The sequence below is a fragment of the Amblyomma maculatum genome, chromosome 3, assembly GCF_055883805.1.
Source record: "Amblyomma maculatum isolate TAMU_Amacu chromosome 3, ASM5588380v1, whole genome shotgun sequence".
Classification (NCBI taxonomy): Eukaryota; Metazoa; Arthropoda; class Arachnida; order Ixodida; family Ixodidae; genus Amblyomma; species Amblyomma maculatum.
This window is the reverse complement of record NC_139346.1, coordinates 188,667,976-188,692,986: the sequence shown is the minus strand read 5'-3', so window position 1 is coordinate 188,692,986 and position 25,011 is coordinate 188,667,976. Positions and strand designations below refer to the sequence as shown.

Sequence of the window (25,011 nt, the reverse complement as noted above, 5' to 3'; positions counted from 1 at the left end):
TGAAGGAGACATTTCTCTCTCTATGCAATTCGGCCTGAGGTAACAGCTGCCAGATAGAACACACGAGTGAGTATACTCGATCTTATGATACCAGTTCCCAAGATATGCAACGGCTTGGTGGTTAATTGTGCCTTCTCTGGACTACGCCACTTCGTTTCGATGGAGGCAAAACGAAGTGGCGTCCGTGTGCTATGCGATGTCAGCACACGTTAAAGATTCCCCAGGTGGTCGAAATTACCCCATAGCCCTCCACTATGCCCCCCTTTCTCTCTTTCCACTTTAATTCCCACCTTCCTCCCTTCTCTTACGGCTCAATTCAGGTGTCCACTAAGCAAGTGTGACAGATACTGCGCCTTTCCCTTCCTGTGAACCAACTATTATTATTACTGGACTACAACACTGTAGCCCATTTCGTACCTTGTGTCGCCCATAGGAGTTATAACTGTGGTGGTGTGCTGTGGAACCAAGTACCACTTTTTGGAGTGTACACCAAATGTAAAGAGGCCAACGCTGAACTACTGCTTTCCTCTTGTTCCTTCTTTTCACAGCGGGGGCTACCAGCGGGAATCCGATGGGCAAGGCTCCGCTGTTCTGCACATACGGCGTCCACCAGCAGAACTACGACGCGATCAGCATCGACGCCTGCGACTACGCGTTCGTGCCCTTCTACGTGCAGGGCGGAGACACGTTCGTCGACGACAGCAGCGCTTTCACGCAGAAGCTGATCGCCAAGGCGGTGGCGTCGACAAGGACCGCCTACGCAATCAGCGTTGCCTTCGGGCAAGTCTCATTGCACTCGCACTACACCTGCACCGAGCGATTGTTAGACAGCTTTAATGACGCGCTGTGAGATTAAAATTAGTTGGAACTTGTACTCCACGCGTCTCCATCTCTTCTATGTGTTATCACGTGCCGCCAGCGGACCGTTTAACTGCAATTATGCAGTAGCATGTTTGATATATTCAAGCTGCTGAGCTATGAAGCCAACGAATTTAAAACAAGAAAAATACTCTGTGCGCAATTTGTCGGCTTCCGCAAAAGAGACAAATCTGTGATATTAACGCCTTGTTATTCCAATCTTCTATGCGAGCAGCATACGTCAGCGTCAGGAAAGAAAGCAAACAGAACGCAAGGCACAAACGTGATGTTTCACTCATCTTGCTACCTCCACTCATTGAAATCAAATCCTCTCTACCGCTTCACAAAGAAAGGAATTGCTCCCAGATTTAGCAGGTATGCAGCAATCCACCCGAGAGTGGCCACTCCCGACAAAGCCTACGTTGCTGACGGATGAGCTCGCCTATAAGGCCATCTTGGTACCTAATGCGGGCTTGTTAGTGTTACCTCGGGAGCAACTACTGCCAAACGGGCATCGTAAAACTTATTGAAAATCTCTCTCGCACATCTATGTATTCAAAAAGAACCTAAATAAAGTGCGTTTTGGAACAAAACATTCGGAAGTTTTGTCGTGAGAAGCTCTATCGCACCTCACTTCAATTCACTTGCGCAGTATGACCAGACGCATGTCTCCTGTCTACATCTCAATGCCACCTTAGTTGCCGGACGCCATAAGGCACCCAATGTGTATCGCCAGATGTAGACCGGAAGTTAGGGAAAATCGAGCACGCATTGAATCTTGCCTCTATCGACAGATTCAATCGTTTTAATTACACATCATATCTATGGAAACGGTTTTGTAAACCAACACAAATTTGTAACAAAGCCAAGGTTCAGGCAATTTCGCAAGTAAAATGTGTACATCGACGAATTTCGGAAGATATACTGCATCTCACTAAACTTCATATTGATGACAACCAGTCCTTACGGCGTAGGTGTCACGAAATTTGGTCGTGTTCCAGCAAAATGTTTAGATTCAATTCACTCAGCCATAAATGCATTTTTTGCAGCTGTCAACAGAGCCAGAAAGAGTCGTAAAGCTAGTTTTATTGCGAATAAAACCTGGATGAAGTTGCATTCCTTTTAAGCTTTAGCAGTGGTAAAAACCTCAAATATTTTTACTCTCATTCTATTTCGAAAGTTATGTGACTTCCATTTATGCTACAAGATTCCGTTACACGACTTTTAGAAGCGAAATCCTTGTCCCGAAGGTTTTTCTCCGTGACATTTGATAGACAACCACATTACATAAAGGGGCAACTTTTTAATGCGGGAGTTGTGAATCCCCAGAAAGGTACTGCCCTATTACGCAGGTACCGCGGAGGTTTTTTTGTTTTTGTTTTAATGCAACCTTCACATTGCCAATATGACTTCATTCACAGCAAACATGTAAAGGGAATGAAGACTGGAACTCAAACTCTAAGCAACGCAGCTTGGGAGCCAATGGTGTGTCTCACGCCAAATACGTCTACAAATGCACCACTACGCATACTCTGCAGCTGGTTTTTTTCGCATGCGTGTGTGGAACGTTTGTGTCATCAATGCAAATCGCCTCGAATATATATTTTGCTGCAGCCTCAGAATCTCGATCTGTATAAGAATTTATGAATTTAGGGCTTCCTCGCGTAACTGTGCTACTGTACGAGACGAGCTGGACCGGTGAATGCATAAGTGTGAACATTTATCAAATTGCTCACAGGGTTGTTCTCTGCTGCTGGAATTCTGCCCTGAAAAGTTTTCGTGTGCTAGCACGCTGCGTTTCCAATTCAGCCCACAGCAAATAATAGCTGCATAGACATATCTCAATCTGAGCGACCACCCAAGGTTAAAAAAAAAAAAAAAAAAAAAAAAAAGCTCCGACCGCACACACCTGCCTTGACTTAGTATGCAAAGCAGCCAACCCAAACCAACCAAACTTCACATAACCTATCCTAATCGACTGTCAGGTTCTCGTGATCCAGGCGCTCTTAGCCCCTCCATCGATAGGGAATATGAGTGATCGTGACTTACTGCGCAAAAGTCAGCGCATGTACTACATACGAAGTAAATACATTTGAAGTGTACATTACTCTCCATGAGTATGCAAAATCCAAATCTGTATTTTCTGTAGACGCTAAGGAGTTGTATCATGCCATATCCTATATGATCTATTTCATATAGTACGTTACCTAAAGGAGAATGGTGTTGCTGAATTGCAGGGCATGTGTGGCTGTACAGTTTAAGAATTATCAACTTCCTTGCACTCCACCTATCATCTGTGTCGGCCGGCATCAGTAATCAATTTATATACGCAGAACAATTTCTTAAATGCATTATTGCCCCAATTCCAACATACGCTCAACACAGTATTATTTTGTCAATTGTGCCCGCAGGCTAATAACCCACAAATTGCAGCCGTTCAGATTTTTAACTAGTTTAAACCGTGTACAAATACGTTGTAATGTAATCCTCTGAATGTATAACGAAATAAAATTGCTAGGCCTTCTGCTAGTTGCAGGTAACAGTAACCCTATTGCATGGTTAAACGGGAAAGAAACTTTTTGTGGTGTCGCGGCAATGAAAACAATTCTCGTTATTCAGACATGAGCTCGAACGAAATTTTTTGCAAGTTATCTAACTTTATAGACTGGTTTCCCAACTGCAGTTTTCTTTTTCTGGTTGGCACACTCGTTATTTGTGACCACGCTCTCGGAAGTTCGCCCCCGGGGGTTTTAAATAATGAAGTAGAAAGCTGACAATTATTTACGTCAGTGCATACACAAAGGCCTACTAAGTGCAGTATAACTTTTCAACCCATTTCTGGATGCCGAGTAGTACAGACGTAAACTCCAGCATGCATATGTACTTGCACAAAAGCGCTTCTTCAAAATAACTTCGAATAATTACTAACGTGTACATAAACGAAGTAGTTTTATTTTGCTTCATAAAAATTCTCGAAAAACAGCCACGCTACATAATCATTTGCGAAAAACCTAAGAAGTGACTGATAGAAGTGGCAAAAAAGATAAAAAATGATAAAAATAATTGGCTAATAGATCTCCTCGTATACATTTCTTTTTGGTCAGATAAGTGACTCATTGCTTTTATTGCCACTGCAGCTGATGGATGTCCAGAGTTTGCGAGTTTACTTGTAGTGTTACCAAAATGATGGTAGCCTATGCTGGAGGTCCACGGAATTCTAGATGTGTACGGAGCGCCAGAAGTGCAACAAAAAATTTCAGCAATAACTAATAAGCTATTTGGCATTTTCTAAATTGATTCTTAACATTGCTCTAATGTTCGAGACAGATCAACACCCAAAAGGGAAGGTGGGGGGGGGGGGGGGGGGGGGGAATGAGAATTCAAAATTTCAAGAATCGTGTCCCACGCAGAATTCCTTCAAAAAAAAAATAATAAATGATGATTTTTTTTTAATCTGCATGGCATACAAGAGCGAATAACTTTGCACACCAAGAAAAGGGATAACTGCCCAGTGACCGTTACATTGGAGAGCGAAATCTTGCCTCCTCTTTTCGTTTAAACTGTGTCTCATTGCAGGAGCTGCCTACATCAGAAAGATTTGCTCTCGCCGAATTAATTATTTGCTGCTGTTTTACAGAAACTATTCAGCGGCACTTAGCGACGTGAAGAGTCCCATGGGTCGCACCAAGGTAGAGCAATACTGGACGACAAAGAAGATATACCACTACGCTGTCTTCGACATATACTTCTTGCCAGGTGGCGCAGACCCGAATGCTGGACTCAAAGGAGCATTCGACCTGCTCAAGGTGAGGCAATATTGGTGCGAAAAAATTGGGAGAGGGGGCGGGACACCTAAGCTTCGCCTTTAAATGTATGACGCGATACCATTAAAGGATTCTGTCTGCGGCTCTCCTCGCGGTTCATCATTCGGGCACATGTACTCTCTGCTCGCTTAATTACCAATCCCTTAATTTGTTCCCTTAATATCCGCACGTTCTTATTAGTATATATTTGTAATTTAGCTACCGCATTATCCAGGTTCTGGTCGCCTGTTCCCACCTATATATATATATATATATCCATCGGCACGTTGTTTTTTCTTCTACTTTGTGTTTAATTATATTTCCCCTAAACAGATTACATTACTAATTTCTGTGATTATCTAACTAAACATAAAAAAAGACATAAAGTACCAACCCCAACGCTCTCCTTGGCCTCGCCGGCTGTTGGCTTCTTTCTTTCATGTATTATAACGAGCACCCTCATTTCCCCTTAATTGACCTGCTTATATATATATATATATATATATATATTGTGAAAGAAGGCTAGGTTGAGACGGCAAGGTCGTGACGGCAAGGCCAGCGATGCCTTGTCTAGCGTTTTAATCCGATGATAAAACCCAGGCGCGTGCCGGAACCGGCGCCGCGGGACGATGATGATGGTATGTACAAATGAAAGAGGAAGATCATGGCATGTACAAATTAAAGAACATCCACGGAAGGCTCACAATATATATATATATATATATATATATATATATATATATATATATATATATATATATATATAAAGCCCCGCTTCATCAAGTCTTACGAACTTACGGTCCACTGTAAAAGGAAACATGAGATTGCGTGGCCGAAACACTTTGCAAAGCTCTGCCGCCGACCATTTGCGAAAATGGACGGTGCAAAGTGCATGCTCGGGAAGAGTAGTCGGCCGTGCATACTGCGCATGAGCCTTGTGCGGTCGTTTGTCGCTGGCTCTCTCGGGAGCGCTTTGTAAAGCGCGGCAGCGACGCGGCCTCATGTTCCCTTTAACAGTGGACCGTAATGTACCTGCATGGCAAAAAGGCAGCGTGCCTGACACGGAATCCAAAAGTCCTGGAAGGTTGATTCTAATACCTCCCTACCAGCTGAGATGAGCAATTCAAGTTGGCAGCTCTTCAAAATTGTGTGATATCATGTGGTGTCTTTAAGACACACAGACCATCGTAGAATCGATGCTTGGTAAAGTCACCTGCCAACCATACTACCTGTCAGGTCATGCCCGTCATATTTTCGCTGACAACGCGTACGACGCCTCGCTTTGGGCAGAACGGGGCCTGTAAGGCTATCGCTTAATATTTGTGCTAGGTATAGCAGTATAGTCTGATGCCCTCTCTTTGAGACTCCCGTTATCGGCAATACATTCTGCGACCTTTACAGAACTTTAGTCGAGAAGGCCGGAATAGTACGAACTTTTTTCTTGGTATTCATAAAAACGCTAAGGTATTTTCGCAGCAATGGCTTTTTCGTCATTTCCACAAAGCGTTTTCATTGATAACTAAATAAATCCCTTCATAAAAACGCTAAGGTATTTTCGCAGCAATGCCTTTTTCGTCATTTCCACAAAGCGTTTTTATTGATAGCTAAATAAATCCTTTCATACAAATGTTTAGGTTACGAACAAGGCACGATGGTCACCTTATTCCTCACCTGCTGCATTTTAAGTCCGTATCCTCATGCCAAAGAAGCTTTTCTCGGTTATGCATAAACAGAGATACGATAAAAGCGCACAAATTGCTAATATTTCCAACCCCCTCAGAACGTTTCCTGCAATTCTAAATTGATTCTTTATGATGGAAGGAGGCGATTAGAATCCGGTCTTCCGGGGCCCTTGTATCACAAGTCAGACTCACAAGGCCACGCAAGTGGTCTTCAGCGGCGTGACCAAAACGGAACTTTGTCACTCCGGGTAACTTGGGCAGCGCGCATCACTACCCTCCTCCCGGCTGCGGCTTTGGCATGTGTTGGCGAGAAAAGATCAACAACCTCAACTACGCGTATATCATACGGAGATACACTACACGTAACTATTTCTTTTGCTTTCTATATCTGGCTTAGCCTGTTCATTTCTTGATGTTCTCGCAGGAATTCCGGACAGTGCAGACGGATCTCAAGGCAAATAACCCGGGTCTCCAGGGCGCTCCCGAGCGTGGTTTCGTTGTTGCGGGGATCTATTTTCATCCGATCAACTATAGAGCAGTCCTCAGGGTGTTCGAAAATGAGCTCCGGTAAGTGGCAGCGGACGGGTTTTCTTCAAAGCAGCCTTTGATAAATTTCCACTTGCACAGCGTCCCAACAATGTTCTGCGCCGCCACTGTCAACGACGTTTGATTGGAATGCCTGATTATCCATGGTAATGCTATGAACTGAAAGGTTCATAATAAGGCGAAAGGCTTTAATGGCTCATATTCGTGGCCATATGACCCTGTCTGTCAGGCCACGAGAACTGTCACACTTCTTCGCGAGATTCCGCGGGATACCGCGAGATTGTGACGTCATCACCTGGTTACGTGAACGTCCAGTCTATCGTGAGTAAGATAGTGGCGATGACATTGAAGCTGCAATTAGTGATGATGACAATGATGATATTAGCATTGATAATGACGGTGCATGTAGTTGACAATGATGAGAGAAAACGTGATGCACCGTGTGAACCATTTACGCTTATGCGTTCGCATTTTTTATGGAGTAGATTCCACAGTGTTCTCGGAAATTTTGGGTTGGCTGATGCATGAACAATATCTTGGAAGCGTCTTCTAAAACACTGTCTATAAAAGGGAAATATGTGCGTGTTCCATGATGAGCAGAGATAGAGCGCACTCTCGGTGATGGCCTGAACACGAAGGGGTGTTGCCAAACCGTGCTGTGAGGGAAATGACAGATGAGTGGACGAGAGCAGATAGAGAGCTGCCAGACTGCGGGTTAATTTCAACCGCCTGCTATTTCACATGCACTGACATCGCTTTGTGCGCTGGCACCTATGCATATCGCCTTCACTGAAACCGCCAGGCTGCTCCCCACTGCGGACGGATTAAATTAAGAAACGCATTTCAGGCAGTGGTTTGTAGATCAGCGCTCATAACAATTAGCCAATCACTTATTTGAAGTTTCATTAGAGAAAGTCGTGTTTTTATAATTGAATACTTGTTTTAGGTCACGTACCAGTCAATCAAAAGGCGTTTACAATGTCCAGCATTCCTATTTTTGCTCGATATATTTTTGGAATACTCTGTGCTATACGACGTCTGCACGGTCAGCCTGAGGTACCGAGATCTAATCCCGGCCACGGCGGCCGCACTAAAATAAAGGCGAAATTCAAAGGACACTCATGTGCGATGTCAGTGCACGTTAACGCCACGGGGCAGTCAGTATTATTCTGGAGCCGTCCACTATACGCAGCCAGTTGATAGCACACTAATGCGTCTCTCATAGCCTGAGTCGCTTTGGGACTTTAAACCCCGCAAAATCCAACCAAACCAGATTTGGGACTTTAAGCATCACTTACACCAAATCATGCTGTCTTTGGCTACGGGAGTCTTTGTTGGTGTCCTTTCGCAGTCAGGATTTTAGGAACAAGTTACACAAGGGGAGATATCGAGAAAGTAGTCACCCCCCCACCACGCCTCTTCCTTCTTACTCGTCATGAATATTGCGTCCCCGTAGGTTTCATAGCGGGACTTGCTGATGACGTGCAGACAGACAGCATTCATCTTCGTGGAGGTTAACCTAGTCCGCATATTAATTGGTACCTGCAATAGATACACAGTTCGTCACCGACTCCTCGTTCCACACTTAGCTCAGAGGTCTTAGGCTTGACGGAGGTTCATAAGTTAATGCAGTAATATAATGGTCTCAATCCTTTCCCAATGCTTCGAAACTGGTGTGGTCGGACGTGAAGCATGTTACTCGGAATTAGCAAGAATGTATTAACGCGCCTTGGTCTGCATCGTAATTTCCTTCACATAGGTGGGTTCGGCTTCATTGTTACTTCTTGTTAGGCTTACATGCGAACGTAACCTGTGACGGAAATAATGACGAGACTTAGCGTTCGCGTTGACCTAAACTACACGCATAGATGGTTGACGGTTAATTATTCAACCATATTGCTTGTCTACTGAGTTTTTCTTTTCTATAACGAGTTGCATTCTGTTAGTAAATAGTAGTACAAGAAAATCTGATGTCCATAAGGTGAAGTTAGATTGTAACCGATTGTTTACAGTGCCAACATTCTCTCGGCCAGCGAAGTATAACTAACAACATTTGTTTCGAAATCAACTGAACCCCTCCACATATCAAACATTCTGCCGTGTTCGCGTCATCCATGTCGCCCGAACACACAATTGGTCCACATTTTGTCATCCAGTACAGATTCAATTACGAGTACGTCCCTTCAAACCTTTTCGTGCTTGCTCACTGGCGATGCACTGCGGAAACTGCAAGTGACTGCAGCGTGCAGCATGGCACTGTAGCTTACACTAGTGCCGTATACAACTGTTCACGAGAGCGCCTGCGGCTAAAGTATGGCGACCAGCGTCATAGGGGGTCGAGTCGTAGAAACGAATTTAGGCATCGAAGTGGCGTCCGTGTGCTGTGCGATGTCAGCGCACGTTAAAGATCACCAAGTGGTCGAAATTACTTCGTAGCCCTCCACTAGGGCCCCCCTTTCTCTCTTTCCACTTTCACTCCCACCTTCATCCCTTCCCTTACGGCACGGTTCAGGTGTCCGGAGTTCCCGGCTCGAACCCGACCACGACGGCTGCGTTTAGATGGAGGCGAAACGGTGGTGGTGGTACAAACTTTATTCATTGAAGGCCAAAAAATTAAAAAAAGTAAAATTATGTTGCCGCCGTTCCGTGGGTGGCCTTCCGGCTGCTGGTCGTGGCCTCCAGGTCACGCCTGGCGGCGACTTCCGCTGCCCAGGTCGTAAGCCGCTGTTGTATATGCGGCTCCGAGCTGGCCAAAGCAGCCTCCCACAGCTGCGGGCTGTTTATTTGCCAGGAGACGGGGGGAAAGTGCGCCGGACAAGAGTAAAGAATGTGAGCATAGTCTGCTCGGGGAGAGCTGCAAAGCGTGCATTGGGGCGAGAAGGCACCGGGGTGAATAAGGGCAAGGCGTGCAGGGGAGAGGAAAGTGTGGGCCTGTAAATGGCGCCACGTATTCTGTTCGATTTTAGATAGGGACTTGTGAGGGGGAGGGAGGGATAATCGGGAGTTGCGGTAGTGGAGGGTGATGTCATGGAAGGTGAGGAGGGAGTCACGCGTGTCCATCCCGGGGTGGAGGGGGCCAGCTCGGTCGGTCATTTCGCGAGCGATAGAATTTGCCGCCTCATTTCCAGGGTGCCCCGCGTGAGCCGGAACCCAAAATAGTTGGATAGATCGGGAAGGGGGGGAGGAGTGCTTAAGGATATTGAGCGCAGAGGAAGAGATTCTACCCTTTGCAAAGTTGCGGACTGCGGTCTTAGAGTCGCTAAATATGAAAAGGGCTGGTGTGCTGGCAATGGCGAGGGCGATGGCTGCTTCCTCTGCGGCAGTAGAAGTGAGAGCATGGATAGTGGCGACGGAGAGGGGGGCTCGTGTATTAGAGACAGTGGCCAAGGCATAGGCGGGATGCGAGAGGTAGGGTGCCGCATCAACATACACAGCGTCAGACCGTGTACCGTACTGGCACCAGAGGGTGGAAGCGCGGGCAGATCGGCGAGCGGCATGATGCTCAGGGTGCATGTTCTTGGGAAGGGGCTTGACAGTGAGCATGGAGAAGAGGGAGCTGGGCAAGGGATGGGTGACAGAGATAGGGGAGACAGGGGTCAAGCGAAGGGAAGTAAGAAGGGCTCTACCAGGGGTGGTGCGAGATAAACGATCGAGTTGTGCCACGCGATGGGCATCCACAAGTTCTGAAAGAGTATTGTGGACGCCCATCGCCAGTAGACGAGAAGTGGGGGTGGAAGTGGGAAGCCCGAGAGCCGACTTATAAGTTTGGCGGATGAGACAGTTGACCTTGTCTTCCTCGGTACGAGACAGAAAGAGGTAGGGGAGGGAGTAGACAAGGCGGCTTAGCACAAAGGCCTGAACAAGACGACGGAGGTCGTGCTCGCGCATGCCGTAGTGTCGGTTAGCGACCCGTCGGATTAGCCGTACCGTCTGCTGGACGGTGGTAGTAAGGCGGGAAAGGACAGTAGTGTGTTTGCCATTGGATTGGAGAAAGAGACCGAGAATACGGATGCAAGAGACAGAAGGGATGGGATGTCCGTCGATAGTGACGTTAAGGTTAGGAGATGAGGTTGGAGCTATGCCTCGAGCCAGGAGGAGCAGGAGCTCCGACTTGGACGGGGAACAAGCTAGCCCGACCGTGCGAGCATAATCGGCGACCGTTTTAGCGCCTGCCTGGAGAGCTGCTTCCATCTCACCAAGATTGCCGGTAGTCACCCAGAGGGTGATATCATCAGCGTAGAAAGCATGGGAGAGGTTAGGAATGCTAGCTAGAGCACGTGCCATCGGAAAAAGGGTGATGTTGAAGAGAAGGGGAGAGAGAACAGAACCCTGGGGGGTACCTCGATTTCCAAGAGGGAAAGTAGGAGAGGAGAGGGTGCCGAATGAGATCTCAGCCGTGCGATGGGCAAGAAAAGCCTTGATGTAACTATGGATTCGGGAGCCCACGTTAAGGGTAGAAAGGGCGTCTAGGATGGCGGTATGGAAGACATTATCAAATGCTTTTGTCAAGTCCAGTGCCATGATCGCGCGAGTGCGCTTGGCGTGAAGAGGGTGAAGGACCTCTTCGGAGAGCTGGAGCATGACATCCTGTGTAGAGAGGGATGGGCGAAAGCCGAACATCGAATCGGGGAAGAGATGGTTGTCCTCGAGGAAGCTCTGTAAGCGGTCTAGAACGACGTGCTCAAAGAGCTTACCGAGACAAGAGGTGAGGGAAATAGGACGGAGATTTTGAATGTCTATGGGTTTGCCGGGCTTGGGGATGAAGGTCACCTTAGCGTGGGTCCACTCAGAAGGCAGGGTGCCTTCGTGCCAATGTTTGTTAAAGAGGTCCGTAATGGCCTCTAGGGATGATGTGTCCAGGTTACGGAGGGCCTTATTAGAAATTAGGCGAAACGAAGTGGCGTCCGTGTGCTGTGCGATGTCAGCGCACGTTACAGATCCCCAGGTGGTCGAAATTACTCCTAAGCTCTCCACTGCGACTCCCCTTTCTCTCTTTTCACTTTCGTACCCACCTTCCTCCCTTCCCTTAAGGCGCGGTTCAGATATCCACAGCGCAAGTGTGACAGATACTGCGCCTTTCCCTTCCTGTGAACCATTTATTATTATTACCAGATATTACCCATACATTGGTTGCTTTTTCAGAAACTTCAAGGTGGACGGCCTGCTCCCTTACACTCACCTTCCAGTGGACGAGTACCAAGTGGGCCTCAATTGCAGCATCACAGGCGGCGCTCCGTTCAGTGTCAGAGATAGTGTCAATCTGGTGGGCATGGTGAGCGAAATCTATTGTAAATCTGCAACCGCCTTGAATAATTATTTTGGTTCGATTCTCTGAAAATTACAAGCAAAAGAAAAAGCAAATCCCCAAAATTTCAGCCCTCCAACCGTGTCAGCCGCCTGCCTCTCTGATGTAATGTGAGCAGCGATAAATTTTGCAGAGGCTGCCGCATAATAACTATAATGACTTTTCTGCTTGCGAACCGTCCCTTTTTATGCAGTAGAGTGTAAAGTGTCCGTGAGTCTGAAAAAACAGATTCTGTCAACTAGAATAGACGCAAGAAATGAGACGCCTGTGGACGTTCCGGCCCGCTTGCGCAGGCAAACAGAGGGGCCATAAAGTGCAGTTCAACGCGCATCTTTCCGCCTGTAGATGCCACTGCTCGTATCTTCTTGACTGTGATCACTCAGTGCACGATGCATTGATGTCATCAAAACCGCAAGTCTTAGCCGACGGGCGGGCGAAAAACGCATTCTTCAGATCTCTCAGAGGTATGGTGTCCTGAGCAACGTCTCATGGCGACAAATAGCACAAATATTTGTTAACACGAACAAAAACGCAATTAAAGCCCACCATTCTAATCACTTCTGTGGCTCAATGCTGTAACGCCACATATTTACATCGCCAAAGTATGGGCTCGAAGCTCTCTTGTTATAATTTACAACATGTACATAAATTCCTAACATTTTTCCTGGTGGTGTGTTTCATAAACGTTGCATTATGCGATGGTTTTAATTAAATAGCCGTAAAACCAGCCATGAACAGAGCCGGGAGACGACGGCAAGGAGTGGGGTATGCCAGCGATCACTCAATGAAATTATCTGCATCATAATCAATTTCCCTCTTCCGTGGGTGTGTGCTACCTTTAGCTTCCGTTCAAACAAAATTTCAAGTGACAATCATCGTTTAACTCGATGATAAATAGTGAGTGGAAAGAAGTTTCGGGATAGGTCGGAATTAAGCAACGAAAATATTTTTTTCCAACACCGAATTTCACCGCCCCGTCACCAAAAACCAGCCTCCTTTCGCATCACGTATGATTTCTTTTTAGTGTTTTTTTACTAGATGGCGCCACAGTGTTTAGAACTTTTGGCGGATGAAATTATGTTTTCAATACATCACTTTTGCCAACGCGCAATAGCCATCGCGGTCGCTATTCATAGTTTCCCATCATCATCATCATCAGCCTGACTATACCCACTGCAGGGCGAAGGCCTCTCCCATATTTTTCCACTTAACCTGGTTCTGTGCTAGCTGCATCCACTTGACCCCTGCGAACTTCTTAATCTCATCCGCCCACCTAACTTTCTACCGCCCCCTGCTACGCTTTCCTTCCCTTGGAATCCAGTTTGTTACCCTAAGCGGCCATCGGTTATCCGCTCTTTGCACTGCATGTCCTGCCCATATGTCCATTTCTTCTTCTTAATTTCCACTAGAATGTCGGTAACTTGAGTTATTTCTCTGACCCACTCAGCACGCTTTCTATCTCTTAATGTTACCCGTACCATTTTTCGTTCCATAGCCATCTGTGTTGTCCTCAACTTAAGTAGAACTCTCTTGGTTAGCCTCCACGTTTCAGCCCCATAGGTGAGTACAGGTAAGATGCAACTGTTGTATACTTTCCTCTTTCTCAACATCGGACTGCATAAAAACGGAATTCTATCAGAATCAACATCATCCTCCTAATTGTTCTCGCCACCATCTCTGATTCATCTCGCGCAAATGTCATGACGACTAGCAGCTCACAATCGAGCAATCGCTACATTGCTTTCTGCCAACTTCACTTATTTGCTGCTTTTATTTTCAGGAGCAGATCATAAGAGACATAAGCTTGCGCACCGCACTCGATAAACCTTCTCTGGCCGTGACCGTTTCGCTGTGCACGCGTCTGTACATGCCTGTACGAACTCCGGCACTGGACGCGCCTTGTGCAAGCCATATGCGGAGACCGAACACCACGGCTGCTGTGAGTAGGGTGTAACGTAATTAACATTTGCACAGCTAGGAAATTTTTCGGTTTGGTTTGTGGGGTATAACGTCCCAAAGCAACTCAGGCTATGAGAGACGCCGTAGTGGAGGACTCCGGAAATTTCGACCACCTGGGGTTCTTTAACGTGCACTGACATCGCACAGCAATGTCAGTGCACGTTAAAGAACCCCAGGTGGTCGAAATTTCCGGAAATTTTTCATTTGGAATGGGCTGTATCTCTAAATCTGTACGTCATGATCTCGCGTGTCTATAGCCAACGTGTTGTCAGTCAAGCATCTTGGCTTGCATGTTTAATACTATTTGTTACGGAAAGCTCGTATGGCACACGTCAGTAAAAGGCTTGGAAGAATTGCACGAGTACTCTTTTTAAACTATTTTACCCTTCTCTGTTCAAAAAATAATAGTCAATGCTTTGAGATATATTAAAATAAAGAATGAGTTGCTTTTGACGTCTCTTACGAATAAAACCATGGTCAAATAATATTTTCAAGGACATGGAAGGGGTGCTCTTTACATATCCCATGAAAAGCACCTGGCAGTATATTAAAGCAGCAGGTTTGTCTTCTTATGCAACTTATTCAACCAGAGCTTGTGTTCCTAATATTTTGTAATACGCCTGGAATGTAAAGGATGTATCATTGAGATATTTTTTGTCATGCTGTCCTCGGAGTGCTCGTTAACTATGGTAAAAAAACTACAATCTAGGTCCTACTATGTTCCTCGTTACTGCAAAGGACCGTCACACAAAGGCGACACACAAGAAAAGACACGCAGCAGGGCTCCGAACTATCAACTGAGTTTTACATGGAAAACCAGCTCTTTTGCTAGTTATAGCTTTTAAGCTCAACCTAAAAATTAGTATGTAATTGTATAGAGCCCCAGTGGCTGCTGCGCGGCTTTTTGCATGGCTTTTACAGCAATAAAGTTTTGACTTAAAGTTTTAAAACTGACCAAGGCAGCATCATTAAAACAGTTTAACTAAAAGCAGCAATAAACAACAGCACATCTAAAACAGCTGATCTGCGACGTCAGATAAATGTAAACGGCAACGTTTACCAGTTGGCTTCTACATTTTGCAAAGCGATTTGCGGGCATCTCAGCCGGTTTGGCGCTGCCGTAAGTCGCACTGATTCTCCGAAGATGCACGATAATTATGTCATTTGCTTAATGATATAAGGGATCTTGTTGCTGTTGTCATGCTCCGTTTGAACTATTATTACCATATCACGCTGATTCAGTGAGTCAGGTGCATTTCGTCCTTCGGAACAGCGCTGAGCACGGGAACGAAGGCCGAAACGAGACAGAAACAGGGCATGTGTCTCGCGTTCACTTTCATCCCTATGTCCAGCGACGTCTCACATAATTGAGCCAACAAGCGCGGTCGTCTACGTTGGGAAGGCGGCACTGTGTCCACCATTGTGCATATGTCACAAGGTTCACTGATGCACTGCACACTGGTAGCGGAGGCTCCATAGACTCCCATACATTCAAAACATGGCGGCTCACGGTCACTCCAGCGTTCCCTGAAAACTGGGGGGCCAGCTAAAGTTATAACGTTGAATGACGTCAGGATTACGTATAGACCAGAACACGGAGTGTAAATTGAAAGCCGGCATTTTAAGTAGGGGCTTTAATTTTTGGAGCGAAAGCGCCATCTATAGGTGCTGCGACGAAACGACGGATTTGGACAGCCGTAGTGCTTGTGCTTTTAGTTTCTTTGACGTTTTCTCCCCCGGCTGCCCGTAAAATTGACGAAAGTAAATTTCAGTCTTACAACAAAGATGTTCTGCACACCTCGCGATGACATGGAGCGAGCACAGCATCCACAAATGGAGCGAGTGGTTAGGGTGTACGTGCATGGTACCTCAGTATGCAAAGGTACTGTGGATTTCACTTTTTCGATTTAATTTGCACTCCAAATACTATGTCATGCCCTAGCTTTTGCAGTACAAAATATATTTTTTAGCTTCGCGTAGTGTCTGCAAAAATCTGTCGCAGATCCCACCTCACGAACAAGCGCAATGCAGCAAGCAGGAGTCTTCATTTTTGTTTCAGCAGGGCAAAATGAATTAGCATTAGATCAACCGATTTGGAACTACGAGGAAATCTTTTTTGACAGTCGTCTCCAGCTTGTCATTCCATGCTGTTTTCTGATTTTAAGTAATTGACGCTAATCAGTCAAGAATATCTGCGTGATTCTTGCCGACACCACGTGAAGGTAAAATATATTTCTTACTGCAAGAAATTTTCTAGTGTATAGCATATTATTGGACGTGCAAATCAATCTGAAAACGTCACAGCGGCAGCATCTTTGTTACAAAGACACTATGAAGTTACCCGAACCATTCGCTCCACTTGTGGACGCTGTACGTGCTTGCCCCTGCCATCGCGAGACGTCGGAACAGTCTTGTCGTGAATATGAAATTCACTTTCGGTGATTTTACGAACATCCAGTCACTAAAACTGAAAAGAAATGTAAAATCGCCAGCGCTTCGTATATCCGTTGTTTCCTCTTCTGGCAGTTCAGAGCCGTTGTTTCGCCGCGGCGCCCATAGGTGGTGCTTCAGCACTCTCAAAATGGCGGCGTTCAATTTGGCCTCCGTGTTCCGGTCTAAAACATTGGCGCGATTTGTAAAGTGGAATTTTTCTACATGCACCCTGCCATATTTTTGGGGCCGTCCTTTTGAAGGCCGCCTTTCAGCGCTCGTCAACCTTTGTCGTTTAACAAATGCTCGATTCTTGCTGTTTGGATGCCGTTGACAATTAAACCTGGCAGCTAGAAGCGGACACAGGAAGGGAGCAAACCAGCACCCCTTTTTAAGGACATACTTATTACATCATTACCTGTAATGCCTTGGCGAAACCGGACATTTCGCAATAGAGTGTCGAACAAGTATTGCTCGAAAATATTCGTGCTTTGTTATATCAAGCCCACAAATACAATAATAAAGCACACCACCAAAAAGCACAACTCCAGCATCGACAACATATATGTTAGCACTGCTGAAATGTAAGGCAGACTACACATGCAGAAGGGGCCTCACGTGTGAAAGTCCCGCGGGAAAAAATGTTTAATACAAACTGTAGAGTACTCGCTCTTGCGCAGTGCGTCAGTTCTCATGCCGTGAGCTCAGTTCTGTAAGCGCAAAGCATTTTGAAGGAAACGAAAACCACGCCACAACGGTGCAGCAAGACTTGACTCTGGCAGGACGTAGAACGAGAAAACGACGGACTTGCAAAACTGGGAAGCATCCTACCAAAATAGCAATGACTGAGAAGCAAATTGCATACAAGACGAAAACTTCGGAACCGGTAAATTTTGAGACAAGGGAGCTAACTTCGTATCATTCTCAGGAGCACCAGAGCAGACAGCGTGACGGCAGCGATAAGAAACTGCCTCGTTGCCTCCTTCGCAAGCATGTAGCTATGCCTGAAAAGTCTCTCCGATGCCGATGCAACACTAAAAGGGGGCGCAACAAGGGTGCTGCAAAATTTAAAAAAGTATTCTGTTAAAATAGCTCACCTCTTTGTCAAAACAAGGTAATAAATTACGAGGGACTTTAAGTAGCGAAAGTGCCGTATTCTGCAACGCATCTAGCATTAATTCGTAATCACTAAGTCAGGTAATAATTTATCAATTAGTCATAATTAATGATGATCAAATTACTTAATTAGTCATCAATTAGTAATTAATTATTCATAAACTAGTAATTAATTAGTTAATTAGTAATTGATCATTGATTGACATATGGCCATGTAAGGCACGCATTCGCGCATATTGTGGGGGTGCTCTGATTTGTTGACATCTCTATGACGTCATCCCACCTCGGCCAATCAGAGGCGCTGCAAAAGCGGGACACATGTTGTCCACGACATCATGAGCCAATAAGGAAAAAATATTTATTACCTTTGGGTTGGTACATGGCTTTTTTATTTGTAGTTTTATCGTTTCTTTATTTGAGTGCTTGCCCCCTGCCCCTTTCCCTGCCTGTGGCATCGCTGCAGTCGCGTTAAACCGCTTTTTGGCTCATCCGTCGCCGTGTACTTCCGCCATGTATATCAAGCGAGCAAATATTGAACACTACGAAGTACGTTGGCCCTCAGAAGAGCTGACGAAATGGCCCTTTGTGCATCAGCACTGGAGTATGAGAATGTGCGGTCGTAAGATATTTTTTTTTTTGTTTCCTTCCAGTTCTGCAATGATCCCATGTCGCTGTACAGTATGCCGACTATTCGGAGACAGGATCGTGTGGCGGTTGCCATTTCGCGAGGATCTCCGAGACTGGTGACGACCTTTGATACTAACGAAACCATCGCCGCCAAGGTAAAGCACATGTGAATGTGCGTTTTAAACTGGACGACATGCAAACAAATTCAATGCGAAAAGCTACCGAATAATGCTTAGAGCCTAAAGGCCAATTCTAATGCGCCACCCAATGCCGTAAAAACTGAGTGATATGGAGTGCGATGGCGATATCCATGCGCCATGCGGCAATACGAGAGACCTGCGCGGCGTCTCGTATCAGAGCTAACGGGGCTATATGCGCTAACTTATTCGCCTTGGTGTCACATTTCAAGGTCCGAAATATTTCCCAATGCTAAATAAATACTATGGGGTGGAGGGACTGGAACCGTGATCTAGACACATTTGAATGTAACTAGCCAGCTCGCGTGCGTAGAGCCATTGTGAGACTGCATTTGAAACGGCTCATGATTAATTTTATAAACGGGTTATACCCCGTGACTTGTTCCAGGCCCCAAAAGCGACCAGCGCCATTTCCTCTGAAAAATACTGGAGCGTGTTGATTGTGGAGAAATCCTTTCGTCAAAGTATTTTTTTCGAGAAAATCTCTTGCTCGCGTAAGCGCTATTTGAATTTTCCACGAAGAAAAATTTGGTTTAATAAAACATGTAAATCATTTGTGAAATAAGTTGCAATGACAGACATTATTTTAGAATATTTCATTTCCGTTGTTCTTTCATGTGCGTTCATGGATTGAACAAACTAAGAATTTCTCGAATTTTCGTCACACTCTGACTTTTTAGGCAAAGAGTGTGGCGTTTAGAAATATTTTTATATTAACATCAACAATGTTTCAGTGAAAGGATTTCTTATTCTTTTCTAGGCTATTTCAGTTAATATAGAAAATTATTTAGAGCTTTTGGAACAAAGCGTTTTTTTTTAATTTGTTCCACACTTTGTAGAAAGTGATTTTTGTCCTGATATCCATGCTTCTATTGGAAAAATCAAGACCCACGAGCAAAAAACCCCGCGATTGCTCATTATACATATCAAGGCCTTGGTTTTCTATAAAATTTTATCTGAGTAATTATGTTTTAGGGGAGAACGCTTCTGAAGTCCGTAACCAGCAACAACGGCGCGCACTACCAAGCTGTGCCTTCGCTGCAAAACACTCACGTGTCACTTCATAATACTAGGGCCATTTTTTTAACCTACATCAGCTACACTTGTGTAGCAAAAAACTATTCGAGGTATAGAAGATTTGCTACACTAGTGTAGGTGGTGTAGGTTAAAAAAATGGCCCTATTATTGGTCACATATGCACTCGTGCCCTTCACAAAGGGAACGTGTGGCTGTGCTGTTTTATAGTCATGTATATTTTCGTCAGTTCGCCACATCTCTTTTTTGGTGCTCGGGGCTCTCAGTTAAACCAGCGCAAACAGCACAGGTGAGCATTTTGCAGCACATATGCACTCGTGCCCTTCACGAAGGGAACGTGTGGCTGTGCTGTTTTATAGTCATGTAGTTTTTCATCAGTTCACCCCATCTCTTTTTGATGATCAGGGCTCTCAGTGAAACCAGCGCAAACACCATAGGTGGGCATTTTGCAGCACATATGCACTCGTGCCCTTTACGAAGGGAACATGTGGCTGTGCTGTTTTATAGTCATGTAGATTTTCGTCAGTTCACCAGATCTCTTTTTGGTGCTCAGGGCTCTCAGTGAAACCAGCGCAAACAGCATAGGTGAGCATTTTGCAGCACATATGCACTCGTGCCCTTCACGAAGGGAACGTGTGGCTGTGCTGTTTTATAGTCATGTAGATTTTCGTCAGTTCACCAGATCTCTTTTTGGTGCTCAGGGCTCTCAGTGAAACCAGCGCAAACAGCATAGGTGAGCATTTTGCAGCACATATGCACTCGTGCCCTTCACGAAGGGAACGTGTGGCTGTGCTGTTTTATAGTCATGTAGATTTTCGTCAGTTCACCAGATCTCTTTTGGTGCTCAGGGCTCTCAGCGAAACCAGCCTAAACAGCATAGGTGAACATTTTGCAGCACATATGCACTCGTGCCCTTCACGAAGGGAACGTGTGGCTGTGCTGTTTTATAGTCATGTAGATTTTCGTCAGTTCACCAGATCTCTTTTTGGTACTCAGGGCTCTCAGCGAAACCAGCCTAAACAGCATAGGTGAACATTTTGCAGCACATATGCACTCGTGCCCTTCACGAAGGGAACGTGTGGCTGTGCTGTTTTATAGTCATGTAGATTTTCGTCAGTTCACCAGATCTCTTTTTGGTGCTCAGGGCTCTCAGCGAAACCAGCCTAAACAGCATAGGTGAACATTTTGCAGCACATATGCACTCGTGCCCTTCACGAAGGGAACGTGTGGCTGTGCTGTTTTATAGTCATGTAGATTTTCGTCAGTTCACCAGATCTCTTTTTGGTGCTCAGGGCTCTCAGCGAAACCAGCCTAAACAGCATAGGTGAACATTTTGCAGCACATATGCACTCGTGCCCTTCACGAAGGGAACGTGTGGCTGTGCTGTTTTATAGTCATGTAGATTTTCGTCAGTTTACCAGATCTCTTTTTGGTGCTCAGGGCTCTCAGCGAAACCAGCCTAAACAGCATAGGTGAACATTTTGCAGCACATATGCACTCGTGCCCTTCACGAAGGGAACGTGTGGCTGTGCTGTTTTATAGTCATGTAGATTTTCGTCAGTTCACCAGATCTCTTTTTGGTGCTCAGGGCTCTCAGCGAAACCAGCCTAAACAGCATAGGTGAACATTTTGCAGCACGTATGCACTCGTGCCCTTCACGAAGGGAACGTGTGGCTGTGCTGTTTTATAGTCATGTAGATTTTCGTCAGTTCACCAGATCTCTTTTTGGTGCTCAGGGCTCTCAGCGAAACCAGCCTAAACAGCATAGGTGAACATTTTGCAGCACATATGCACTCGTGCCCTTCACGAAGGGAACGTGTGGCTGTGCTGTTTTATAGTCATGTAGATTTTCGTCAGGTCACCAGATCTCTTTTTGGTGCTCAGGGCTCTCAGCGAAACCAGCCTAAACAGCATAGGTGAACATTTTGCAGCACATATGCACTCGTGCCCTTCACGAAGGGAACGTGTGGCTGTGCCGTTTTATAGTCATGTAGATTTTCGTCAGTTCACCAGATCTCTTTTTGGTGCTCAGGGCTCTCAGTGAAACCAGCGCAAACAGCATAGGTGAGCATTTTGCAGCACATATGCACTCGTGCCCTTCACGAAGGGAGTGTGGCTGTGCCGTTTTATAGTCATGTAGATTTCCGTCAGTTCACCACATCTCTTTTTGGTGCTCGGGGCTCTCAGTGAAACCAGCGCAAACAGCATAGGTGAGCATTTTGCAGCGGCAGTCAGCGGCCAGATTTCCTTATTTCTCTCTGATATGGAAGCAGAACATCGCTTGAATCGTTAGTATCAGACGAAGTAAGGCCACTTGAGCTATCATGTCTGTTTCTTTACTTGAGTTTCTTGAGTTTCTGAATACTATTAAATTTCAGCATGAAGTACTGAAATCGTAGCCGGTCTGAAGCGGAGGAACCGTGATGGAATATTAGTGATGAAATATGAAATATGGCCAGTTATCGCCGTGTGTCTAACAGTCACGAGCTTGGCGCTGATAGGCGTAGGTGCCGCCGCCTACCGCTACCGCGCGAGCGTCAGTGCGCATGCGCAGATCACCCCGATGATAACAGATGTCGTCACGTTTCCGTAAAATGCCGGCGGAGTAACATGCTGGAACCAATCAGCGCATGTTATGCAGGCGGCGTGCGGTATCTTTAGACGGCCGCGGCAAACTAAATGTCTATAACGTTTTGCAGGAGCTGCCAACCTGGCCCTCTCATTTCATACAGCTTGGTTAAAGGGGGACTTTATATGTGCGGTGGTAAGCTACACATCGCGTCATACTCTCAAAGGCGTAGCTTAAGTGTCCATAATTTATTTAAACTTTGTAGACAGACTACTTAGTTTCTATTTGTGTTATTTCTGCCTTGTGATTCATTGACGTCGTGACATTATCTCTACAAACTTGCTCTTGTTTCCATACCTTTCAATAGTTATTTTCGTCCTTTATATTTATGAACTTCCGCCAGCGAAATTATTATTACTTCAGGTCTGATCTCTTTTTTTTTAATTCCACGGCTACTACTTCCTGAAATTTTATCGTTCCGATCATACAAAATGATGTAAAAAACGCGAAAGTAGCCTTTTCTACATTCGTATCTGCCGACTCATGACTTTCAAACTGACTCCCATGTGAATGTGCGAACTATAGCATTAGTTAGTGACCGTACATGGTTTGCAGTGAAGTCACAATTCGGCAGTGCCTGCAGCTGTAGATGGTTATGAACTTCGCAAAATGATTTCTCCTATCAAAGGACATTTACTCACATAAAATCTTCTTAAATAAAAGCTAGGACGTTGATACGTATAATGGGCCATGTAAAGTGTTTTCGCCTGGAGGACCTTGATTCCCAATAAAGCTATGGATAAAAAAAAAACATTTTTTTGCTAAGTTTGCGACCAACTGTTTAAAAACTTATTTGTTTCACACTTGAATTGCTTTGAACATAAACTACAGCTACAAAGCAAGCTGACAAAAATATATATATTGTTTTAGCTTACACTTTATCGAAGTGGATATAAAAAAATCACCGTTCGGCGATTACCTTGAACATTAACTACAGATACAGAACAAGATGAAAAAGAAATATTGTTTCAGCTTACACTTAATCGAAGTTAATGTAAAAAACTGCGTAATGCACCGCATTCTTTGGAATTTTAGTAACAACTGTGCGAGATTCACATAATGCTCTGTTCATTAACTCACTGAAAGAACAATGAAGGGATACATTCTTTAATAATGTCTATAATTGTATTTTGCTTGATGCATGATTGCTTCCTCAGACCAGCTTTTGCTTCTTCGCGAAAGCCTCAAATAATGCTTACGTCACCGAAATTTTTTTTTCTCGGTGAAATTACTTTGACGAAGAGCCTTTAACACAATTTTCAAGAAGCACAATCTCTTTTTTCCGATGAATTGACGATGGTCGCCTTTGGGGTCAAGGACGTTCGCTTGAAATGACTCTAATTGGGTTTGACCTGGTGGGTATTTGCCCATAATCATATACTATGTACCTACGTCTAAGCCACACACAGCGAACACTGTATGCTTATAGCACTCTTAGAGACGCCGAACACAAACTGAAGTTGCTCTGTATCGAGAAAACACTTAATTCTAAAGATAAACTCGAGTTTCGCAAAGAACGGGCAAAATAAAAATGTACCAGGTGTCGCCATCCAATTTCACAAGTAAATTGCTGCATGTGTACGCATCATTTTGATCCGAATCTCTGAGGACCAGTATTTATTTTAAGCGATGACAACGGAGCCCTTTTCAGTGAAGTCGTCAAGAGTTTTAATGAAATATCTAATAAATATTTCTATTTATTATTCAGGGTAAAGCACCTTTTGCTGCTACGCAAGTATCAACGTACCCAGAAAAAACCACGCAAGAAATTTTTACTGGGAACCAAATTTTGATACAGTTGTCGTTCAGTGTCCTTTTAGGTTACATTATTTAAAATATTCTTCGTTGTTGAATATTTACTCGCATATTTATGCGCCCCCGCATAGAACCCTTGCCAACCCTCGCTTCTTTTACAACAGAATCTCAAACAGAACGCCAGGATGCGTTCCTAAAATCAACATATGGAAGCATGACACTGCCGTAATCTTAGGCGCATTTTTCTGTCTCATTCTCTAGTACTGCTTGATCAAAGAGCAATACGAAGACATCGGTCTGGCTTTGTTCGAGGTGGAGTGCGAAGACTGGAGCAATATGTGCACCAACCAAACCATGGCCCTGGCGGGCACGGAGAGGTTTCAGAAAATCACCACTTACTTTTCCAGTGTGGCGAACGTCTCAGCCAACGACCTAACCTGCTCATGACCAAAAGGAACAGCGGTACCGGACTGCTGCTATTTACAAGGGTTCGCTGTACGCCTGTCGGCGAGCGCTAGATACCACGAAAAACTGATATTGTGCTACGGACATACGGTATAACGGGCCGATGCTGTAGCGCAAAGTTTGGTTTATACATTTTCCTACAATCTGTTAGAGACACCGTGTTTGTCGCGCATGGTATAGTTCAGATTTATCTTAACTCTTGAGACTTAAGCTAAGCTCGTATTTGTGGACTAGTTTGCTTATGCACTTGTTTTCCTTTGCTCTTCGCTTTTCTGGTATGTCATTGACGGACAGTGGAAGAGGAGACAATGAACTTCAGTTCTTGCTTATTCTCTCTGGGATGGAGTAAAGAGCTAACGTGTGGGGCTTCCAACGCGGGAGAAGAGGCGATGCTTCCCCTACGCCCAAATAATTGATAGTAAACTTGAATGCTCAAAGCATAGTTAACAAAGTCGATTAGCTTGAGTATTTGATTCTAGTCCATGACTCACATAATAATTATTATAGAGACTCGATTGCATGCTTGAATAATGGACAGTGTTTTTATCCCCGCTACGAATAAAATCTTCCGCAGAGACCGACCCTCCCGTCGTGGCGGTGTTGC

At 45.1% G+C, this 25,011-nt stretch overlaps 1 protein-coding gene across 1 annotated transcript; it reads left to right on the top strand.

Annotated features, from left to right (window-relative positions):
- The first annotated feature begins 571 nt into the window (after positions 1-571).
- LOC146197220 (uncharacterized) lies at positions 572-24,389 on the top strand. Its single transcript, XM_084597139.1, has 7 exons — positions 572-780; positions 4,496-4,664; positions 6,768-6,910; positions 12,032-12,161; positions 13,975-14,133; positions 18,350-18,481; positions 24,204-24,389. Exons 1-7 carry the CDS (start codon positions 572-574, stop codon positions 24,387-24,389), a joined length of 1,128 nt encoding a protein of 375 aa, XP_084453265.1.
- The last annotated feature ends 622 nt before the right edge of the window (positions 24,390-25,011 follow it).